At 48.4% G+C, this 10,351-nt stretch overlaps 1 protein-coding gene across 1 annotated transcript in view; it reads left to right on the top strand.

The window, feature by feature from the left end:
* Positions 1 to 3,511: 3,511 nt before the first annotated feature.
* The window catches only part of LOC138581060 (trichohyalin-like), a 337,402-nt gene continuing 330,562 nt past the window's right edge, over positions 3,512 to 10,351 (top strand). The window contains exons 1-2 of the mRNA XM_069652102.1: positions 3,512 to 3,717; positions 4,316 to 4,428. Coding sequence (XP_069508203.1) covers positions 3,661 to 3,717; positions 4,316 to 4,428 — 170 coding nt within the window. The 5' untranslated portion in view covers positions 3,512 to 3,660. The remainder of the gene's footprint in view (positions 3,718 to 4,315; positions 4,429 to 10,351) is intronic.

The raw sequence follows: 10,351 nt of genomic DNA, 5'->3' as shown, positions 1-10,351 counted from the left end.
GCTGTTTGGCAACCACTTGTTTAGGATTGTGGCAATCCAGGGGAGGCGGGCGGATAGACAGCAGGTAGAGTGCACAAATGGGACAAGCAATGTTTTTGTTGAGCAAGAGAGTGATAAATGGTTCCTTGTGCTCATCAGGAAATTAACCCTATTGGAGGGAGAGTAATACATTTGGTTACATAGATCACGAGTAGGTCGGCCAATCCGGCAGAAAAGGCTGACTGGCATATGCTGTTTGATTCTGTAGCTGGTTTGAGGCGTGAGATATTTTCGAGAAGGGACAAACAGAAGTTAAAAGTGGGTCTTTATATGGAATGATATTGGGGAGTGAATGTGCAGGGATTTCCTTAAGTTAGTCCTGACATTCGCAATTGCAGGGTGGCTAGGCAGGGTGGCTTCTCACTTAGGAGCAGAGAGGGCAAGCCATTAAGTAAAGCTTACATAGACATAAACACACAACAAAGTATAACTACTGAACCATATGCCCTCTCTATAACGTTGTGCATTAAGGTACACATGTACAATCAAGCTAAAAGTAAGATCTAAAAATAATAGATACATATTAAAAACGGTAAAGTACCTCTAAAAGATACTCGGTAACAATTTAAAACAGTTATGCAACACAAAGTTTCAAGTAACTTTAAAACACTGGATTACATTCCTAAAGATTTTCAAGATTACAGTTACAGGTTAAAGGTAAAGGTACAGGAGATCCATACCCAGCTTCAAGGATCAAAGGCTTTGAGAAGGAGTCTTCAGGAATAAGAAGGTAGGCAGAGTTGTAGTGGGGTACCTGGGAGAAGGGTCTGCGGGCAAATCCCACAACTACTAAATAAGGCCACCAGTGTTGGAGTGACAAGAGGAAAAACTCCCTGGTGTCATTCAGGCTGCTAGGGTGCATTGAAGGAACCTACTTGACACCAATGGAGAGGTTTCCTCCAGTGCCAGATTTCTGGAAGTTGCGATAGAGCTCCCATGCAAGACGGACTACAGGAAGGAGCCACCGCCATGGGAAGGCTCGAAGCGATGCTGGAAACGAGGTTAGAGGACTCCCAAGACATGACCCTCAACTCAGAGCAAGAGTATACACTGCTGACTCTTCTTGACAGGTCAGCATAGGATCAGGTCAGGACTGTAGCACGGCAGGCAGAAGAAAGGATGACCCCAGTAAGGAGAAATAAGAAGACGTAATGCCCGGTGAGTCCTGGGATGGAGCACCAGTTCAGCACAGCAGCATCAATGCTGGGCGGGACCCAGTAGCATGGCAGATCTCCCACCTCTAGCTTGGTGCAACACATGGTCCAGCAGTTTCTTGGGGAGTAAACACAGATTGTGGAGGAGTAGGATCCACCTGTTCCTGCCAGATTAATGAGAGGAAGTGCCTGAAGCAGGAGTCCTCTTTTCGGAGAGAGACAGAGCTTTGACGTCTGGTGTGTTAGGAGCAAGCTGCACAACACCAAACAAGGTGTTTGTAGCATTAAGGTGGTCTCTGACTTACATCAGAATCAGGTCCAGTGTAGGCGACTAAAATATGGCTCGGGTCTCCCTAATTCTACACCTTGACAGAGTACACCACACTAACTTCTCGCCTTTCAACTCAGTAATACTGGGCTGATAGTCTTGTATGTTACTTCTCTAAACCCCACCGGCAGCTCCTCAACCTCCCATAGGTGAAATGAGATCTTGTTGGCGACAATTGAGTACAACTACTGCTTTGAGCAATCAAGGAGTTATGCAGAGAGCGCCAGCACCCATCACTCTTCCCATAGAGGGAACGTGTAGAGAATGCAAGGGGTCTCGCGGCGGTCGCGCGTGCTCTCGTGTTTTGTTTACAATGAGAGTCGCGTGACCGCAGCGGGAGACTGGCAGTTGGTGAGATGAAAGGCGGATTGAAGTCAGAGGGGCGACCAGCGAGCTCCGTGTTAGCCTTCCTTGCTTCAGAACGCTTCCACACCATAATGTCCCTAAATCTGGGTTTATTGTTTTTTGACCCCTACCTGGACTATTCAACTGAATCCAAATTCCTCAACATTCCATGTTCAGTCTCATAAAGGCCCACTGTACTTCATCCAGTATCCTACCCAATCATGGCCCGGCTTTATCTCTCACACATCACACATGAACATACTTGCATCAGATGCCATTTAAAGTCACAATCTAACAACAAACATACCACATTAATGAAGAGTTGCAGCCATACATTATTAGCGCCACCTCTTCAGAGACCTGTCACTGAGGCTCTTTATTGCCAAGTAGCTTTTAACCCTTAAATCAGTTGCAGCGTGCAGGTTACATCTTGAGCATGACCCCCCCAAGACTAAAGAACTAGTCTATAAATACAGCCCATTACTAAAGTCTCACCCTAGAACACTGCCCAGCACTACAAGACACTCTGGGGGACCCCTGTCCAGTCAGCACTAAAGGGCTCGACTAGAAAAATATGTCTAGCGCAAAAGGGTCAATCTAGAGAAAATCTCCCAGTACTAAAGGGCCAGCCTGAAAAAACAATCCAGTACTACATGACACGCGTAAAGGAAACACGCCCAGCACTCTAAGGCCAGACTAGAGAACATGAACAGGTTGGTCTAACGCCTGACTGCAGCACTTTAGATACCACTTGTACTAATAGAACTAAATTACAGGACTATAAGTACGCACACCGTTCTGTCGTAGAACCACAACTTCCCCTTTCACAGCACCGTCCTTCACGTTTGAGGAAAACGGAACGACGCCTGCGCGTTTAACAATCCGTGTTTATATTATGGAAGGAGAGGAAGGGTTGGCCCACAGCATGAGCATAGCATAGAGGCCGGCGCACAATATGGGACGGTCAGAGAGGCCTGGTATGAACCAGGGAAGAGGCAGAGGTCGGGAGCACACGCCATTGAAGTAATTAGATGTCTCGTAGACAAGAGAAGGGGTAGTAGGAAAGTTGTAGGATGCCACGTGCGCAATACCAAAGGGGCAGAGAGAGGCTGTGCAAACTTAATGGAAGGGGCAGTAGACGCCTGGCTCAACATATAGGAGGGACATGGCCACACAGAGCAGATAGTACAGGCCACCTGGCCCACATTAGGAAGGGGACAAACGGTCTGATAGGGACTGCGGAAGAAGAAAGGGAGTCCAACCAAAGCAACACAGAAGAGGGAAAGGGAGTGGCGGCCTGGCAGACTTTGCACACAATACGAAAGGGGTAGACGGCTAGCTACACTGACACACACTGTAGACCGTGTGGGAAGGCCAGCGGGTACACAGCGCGGAAGATGCAGCAAGGCCTGTCCCACAGAGACCTTACACACAGCCTGGAAGGGTCAGGGAGGCCGAAGGAAACAAGGCGGCTGGGAAGAAGGACACAGAAGGGTCCCGGAAACCTTGGTAACCACAAGGGATGTGCCACACGAGCCTGTAATGTTCACGAGCTTGCACATACAATGTCCACCTATGTGTGTGAGCCATTTCCCCTCTGCGCAGTCACCGCGCCCTGTGGTCACTGATGAAAAGCTCACCACTTCCTGTCGAATGCCGGTAACAAGCAGAAGCAGCCATCAGCTCCGCAGAGGACGCCCGGGCAGAGAGAAGCCACGTCTGAAGAGAGGAGAGGGGTGTTGCTGCTTAGCCACAGTCCAAAAGGAGCCCCCCTAGATTCTTGGATCAAGTAGGATGGACATCTTACAGCGACATCTCCCACGTGTCTATCGGGCACTGCAGAACGCCTTGGTGAGTCAACAGTCAAGGACAGGTACCCTCCCCTGTGGGTGGGGGGGGGGGGGGGGGCAGGTGGAGGGATGGGATGGGGAGGGCCTGAGGGAGAGTCCACCAGGACCCATTTTCAACCCTCATAATCGGTTTCTATGGGGAGAGAGGGGGCACACAGTTCTCCCACGGACCGTCACTTGTCTTGATGTGGAAACCAGTCCATTTCACTCTCTGGAATGACATCCTGCCAGCTTGTCCCAAACAGAGGCAATTCTGAAGGGTGGCATACTGCAAATATGCACTCAAAAGATGTATTTCTGGGCATGTACTCCTTCAAAACAGACCCAGGAAATGGCATTGTGGGAGGTGGACTCCTGCAAAACTATTCCCAATACAAAATGGACTCGTTCTACGTTTATCCCCACAGAGAGCATCTTTGGGTGATGCACTCATGAGTTTTTTATGGGTTTATTTTAAATTCAGGGCCACCTCTTGCATCGAGAGGAGTTCCTTACCCCGGGGGAAGCAGTGCTTCACTCAAAGGAGGGTTCTCGCCTTCTGTATGCGTGCACCACCTGTGGGGCATTTACATTTTATGCCACTCATTTTCTCTCCCTAGGAGTACATTGGATCTGTGACCACCCTGGTATTTGGAGAGCCCACGCCACCCTCAACAAATGCGAACTCTGAGCTGCAAACAACGGCTGGAGCTGCACTACCCACCCCGACGAGGTAGGCAACATGGGGTACGATGCACACACTCTTCACACACTCATATTTACCGCTCTGACAGCTCCCGCTCACCACATCAGTCTTTCACATCTCACACCCTACCAATCTCTCACCAACCCCATCAGCTCACCTTGACAGCCCCTAGGCTGTCCTAACAACAGTCTCAGCAATATCAGTTTAACACATTGCCCACTGCACCAGCACCCTGCTTGCTCTATTGCTAGCTTAACATCCCTTTCTCATCCACACAGCTACCTTTCCCACACCTTAGCAGCCTCGTGACCCTCCTAATAGCCTCCTAATCACCCTCTAAGCACGACACAAAGATTTCGAGGTCTATCATCCTTTTATCACCCTACCAAACTCTAACTTGCCCTACAAGCGTCTCATCACCCTGCCATAATCCCGCCACCGTACAACCTCACTCACACCTGACTAAGATCTAACACACTCCACCAGGCTCTCGCCCACACCACCACTCATTTACAAATACTACCATCATCTCCCCCACTCTTCAGCTACTCTGCCAGCCTCACACGCACTCTCACAATCTCACCCAGCCCACCAACCTCACACACATCCCACCATCCCATATCACCAACCTTACCAGCTTCCCCCTCCACCTAATAGCTTCTCACTCGCCAAACTAGGTTCTCTCCCACCTTACTAGTCTCTCTCACACACACACACACACATGCGCACACACAGACACATACTCTCTCTCGCATGTGCTCTCTCTCTCTTTCTATCTGCCACTTACCAAACACCATTTTCCCATTTGTCTACCAGCATCAGCCCCACTGTGAAACCTCTCATCCAACCTTATATCCCCTCATGTATCCTACCAGTCTCAAACAACCCCTTCTATTCTCTTACACATTGCATCCTACCACCCGTTCTATTATCCTACTAGCTTCTCATAAAATCTCCCAACCTCTGGTCAATCCTACCTTCCTCTAGCCTATTGTATCACCCTTTTGTTCATCATACAAGATCTTCATCCACCCTAAAAGCCTGTAAGCCATCTCACACCCACCCTACCAGCATCTCACCCTCATTACCAGCTTCTCCCTCACTCTACAAGACATCTATCAACCTACCAGCCTATCACCCTCTCTACCCATCTCACATCTTCTGTAATAGCCTTTGCTGCTCTTTATCAGTTTCCTGGCCACTCTACCAGCCTGTCATTCACACATCTGGTGTCTGACACACTCTACGGTCACCCCAATTACAATGAGCCTCTCACCAACCCTGCCAACCCCTCACCCACCCTCCCAGTCCATCACCTATACCACCAACCCCAAAACCATTCAAGCAGGTATTCATGTTTGCTCAGCATGTCCCAACCCTAGCTGCTACACCCTACAAGTCCATAACCCACCTTAAGGGTATCTTGCCACTTTCCCTGTCATTTACACAAACTGATAGCCTCTTATCAATCCTACATTATCTTACTACTTTCTCGCAACCTCACCAAATTTTCCAGCCTTCCATTCACCCTACCACCCTCCATACCGCCCTATTAGCCTTTCACCACACGCCCAGTCTCTCAATCACACTATTAGTACCCCAGTGACCCTACTAGCCTTTTATCAACCCCCTTATAACCACTTTCCTGATTCTCATCCAACCTCCCATTCTCTAACCTAGTCTGCCATCCCATCTTCACCTTATCAGCCTCTATCCCACCCTGTTTGTCACACACATGCTCTATGAGTCTTTCATTGACTCCACCATTTTATCGCTCGCCCTACCAGCCTCTTACACACTCTGCCAGTATCACTGCAATCCTCCTATCAGCTACTAAGCCCCTCATTTACCCGACCAGCCTCTAACTCATTCAACTAGCCTCTCAGAATTCTTTCAGCACCCTTCAGCATACTGGCCCCTTTGCACCCTGCTTGCTTCTCATATATTCTACCAGCATTTCATCATCCTACTAATCCCTAGGCCAACTTGTCCAACTTGCAGCCACTTTAACAAGCCTCGCCCACAATATCTGCCACAAACACTGGGCCTCATTCCGAGTCAGACGGTCTGGGAAAAAGGTTCTGGTATCCGAAAATACTGACACTTTACCGGACCGCCCGATTGAGGGAGTGCTGGTGGGGCCCTCTGGGCTAACTCCAGCTAAATGCTGGAGGTAAGCCAGGTGCCTTGCCGGCAAAAAAGCCCTCATTACCATGGGGATTAACACTGCTCCGCCGGCACTCGTAATCCGATAGAAGTAAGTACCAGATGCTGGTTTCCTGGCGGCTCTACCGGCAGGATACCAGCATACTTAGAATTAGCCCTTTATCTCTTATTTACCACTAGCCTCTCATCCACCATGCCATCAACCCAAATAACATACAATCACATCACCTACTATACCAGACTCTAGTACAGCATGCATACCTATTATCTACCAGATCAGTCTTTCACCCACCAACTAACACATCAGTCACTCACCACTCTCACCCCTGCACTAACAGCATCATCACACCCCCCCCCTTACCCTACCAGCCTCGAAGCATTCTCTCATCATTGCCATTCCCCTTTTCAACCTGCGTGCACCCTACTTTTGTCTCATAGCCTTTCACTCATCCAACCAGCTTCGAGTCCAACCTATCACCTTTTAACCAACACCTTCGACCCCTCGCCTACCTCTCTAAACCAACCAGCAAGCCTCTGACTCGACCCACAACCCTCTAAGGTTCCCTGCAAGACTCCCACTCACCATGCTGGTATGTTACCTACTCTACAAAGCCCCTATCTACCCAACCCCTCTGGTACTTCCTGGCAGCCAGTTATCCACCTGTACCTGCCACTCACCTCTCAACTGGCCTCTGATTCATTCTCCCAGCCTAACACTCACCGTAATGCTGCTGAGCTACCCTAACAACCTTTGATCGCCACTTCTCCACCACCATCACCCCCATGCCTCTCACACATGTATTGGTATTTTAGAGGTTGTTTTGTTTTTTAGCAGGCTGCACGCATAATCACTCCATGGTGCCTAGAGAGGCACCTAGGCGCCAGCAACTTTTACGAGTCTGGCGGCACCCCCAGTCAGGGTTACCGCCGGACTCGTAATGAGGCCCATTAACTGCGCTTAAATTACAGGGTATCTAGTGATTTTAAACAAATACAACGAATAAACGAAACAAAAACACGGAATAAAAAAAATAAAAAAATAATAATAATAAAAAATAATATATATATATATATATATATGAGATAAGGGGTTAGTGGGGGTTTAAACATGGGGGAATGGGGGTTTGGGCGGTACCCTCTTGTTCGATATTTATTTCGTTGTTTTTGTTTCTGTAAAAACGAATCCTTTATTTTTGTATTCGTTAAAATCACATAGTACCCAATTACAGAGGAAACATGAGCCTCATATTAGAATTAGCAGTGTGCCTCCTCCTGCCAGAGTTTACAGAGAATGCTAGAAACCTCGAATTTACTTGACTTTTTATTTACATTTACTGGTTCCTTTTAAGTCATTCCAAACAGGAAGAATCACAAATGTTTCATTGGATTTACCAGCACTGTTTCATTTCATTGTTTGGCACAACTCTGTATAACAGGAAAAGTGGTATTACTGGCAGGCTATTATGCAAGTCTATGCAAAAAGGACGAGCATACTGGTCCTTGGCATTTAAGGGGTTAAGGAACATCAACTATATACATGGGTCCAAATAATGATGTCACCACTGGCCCCATCAATCAGCACTAGATGGAGTACTGTCTGTTTCCAGTGTATTATTGACTGGTATGCTATGTTATGTAATTTTACTTTGCTATGAACACCATGTCCCTCTGCCATTTGGATGGGCACACTATATAAACACTATGTACCGCTTGCAATGCTCATTCGCTACAAGGAGTAGGCTTGCAGAACAGCTGGAGACTTCTAGCCTCAGTAGAGGACTTGCAATGCGGCATGGCTCCCTCGCCTATGAGTGGCAAATGCGTGGTCTGGAGGAGCTGCTTTAGGTAGAGAATTGGCAACGGTCATTATTGAAATCCCAAGAAAGCTCCTTGTAGCAGCTTCTGAATGTGATACTGCCTGTGACTGGCACGGGGCTATTTCCAAAGGACCATAGGTCGCGCAGCAACTGCTTGGTGACTATGGTTGCTCGATGGGCATGGTTCATGTCCGCTGGAGGCTCTGGCCAGGTGGGCTGCTACTGCTGTCCAATAGTTGGCTACCTCAGTTCCCCATTCATCCCTCTGCAGCTTGATCACTGCGGCTAGAACATAATTGTTTCATGCAACTGCCCCCCCCCCTCCGCCAGCCTCCCCAAATCTATCCTTGCCCACATCAAGCGACTGACGCCATGGGGGATCTGAAAGCGGACATCAGATGCCAAGTAGTAATAGCTCTCTAGATATTGCAGACTTTGTGACCTTGTGAGTGATGACTGACCTGGTATTGCCCTGCAAGATTGTGGAGTGAGATGTTGGTGGTGTTCTGGGTGCACTGGGTCTACCCTGAACCAAAGCCCCATTGCAGCTTTGCTATCAGTGGTGTGTCATTGTGTTTCCTATCTGTACAGGATGCAATGAGGAAGGAATACACATCAGAATGGGGAAGTGTGGCAATAGGATCCGAGATAAGACCCATGAAACTAGCACGAGGGAAGACTATACCACTACTACTTACGAGGCGGTTCTGGTCATCTGGGAAACGCGCCAATGTTGAGGATCTAGAAAACAGATCAGGGTAGGTCGCTTCAGCCTTGTCAGCTTGAGGCCGAAGTAGGCATCGAAAGTTCCCACTTTGCTCCATTATCATAGCCAGCCAGGTAAGAAAGGCCCAGGACTATCCTCTAAAAACTGCAAAACTTTTCACTTACCTTCACGACTCTGGACGAAGGTATAGAAGCAAGTAGAGCTGGTCAGATAGCACAACGAGTAGAGCACTTGCTTTGACGTCCGTGCAGAGACTGCTGACACAGGTTCGAATTCTAGCAAAGCCAAACTTAGCCTTTCATCTTTCTGAGGTCGATAAATGAGCACCACACACTGCGCTCAGATACCTGAGGGTTTGTAGCGCTATATAAATGCTAAATTATTATTAATACAACTCTTCCATGAGATGAGAGAAAGTGTACACTCCACCGGTGGACTCGCTTGAAGCATCTATCCTGACTTCCCAGCTGCTTGCAGTTTGACCAGACATTGCACAGATGTGTCACCTCAATGTGGAAACCGCTTGCTCCTACATTCTGCAGCCAGTGGCAGGCCCTTCACAATGAAAGAAGTGCAGCCCATGGCCTCATCAATGATCGGAGAAGGCTGCTTATGCCAGTGAAATGGGTAATGCTGTGAGAATACAGATGGTACCCAGCAGCTCAGCTCCAAAGAGCAGATAACGCCATGAGCACCCCGGAGCTGGGATTCAATTGTGCTGTTGGTTGATTACCGCCATGTTGTTTTATCCGACAAAAGTGCAGAATCACACTGCCACTTTTGTACAGCCTTGATGGGGTGGAGACATGAGTGATGTGGAGCTTCTTCATAGTTGAGTAGTTGCTAAAATAGTCTGCAGGTCTAGCCACACTCACTCATACACACTCACGTTCTTTCACACATACACAGACATTCGTTCACAGTCTCACTCTCCCACACACACTCACTCTCTCACCGACCTGACTCACCCGAACAGGCGTTCGCTGAACTTATCATACCTGTCTCTGGTCCGCCCTACTAGGTTCTTGCTTATCTTGCCAATTTGCCAGACCCTCTCCCGGCCTCACAACACCCTATCCCCATTTCATCCCCACAGTCGCCTTTCATGCATCTGACCAACATGTCAGCAACACGGCCAGGTTTCTAATGAGCCTACCAGCTTTTCACCTACTGTCTCAGCCTCCTACACACCCCCACCCTCTAATATACCGCCTAGAAACAATATTAACCTCTCACCCCC

The sequence above is a fragment of the Ambystoma mexicanum genome, chromosome 3p, assembly GCF_040938575.1.
Source record: "Ambystoma mexicanum isolate Mex_15411 chromosome 3p, UKY_AmexF1_1, whole genome shotgun sequence".
NCBI lineage: Eukaryota > Metazoa > Chordata > Amphibia > Caudata > Ambystomatidae > Ambystoma > Ambystoma mexicanum.
The sequence above is the reverse complement of the archived record's forward strand: the minus strand, read 5'-3'. Positions and strand labels throughout refer to the sequence as shown.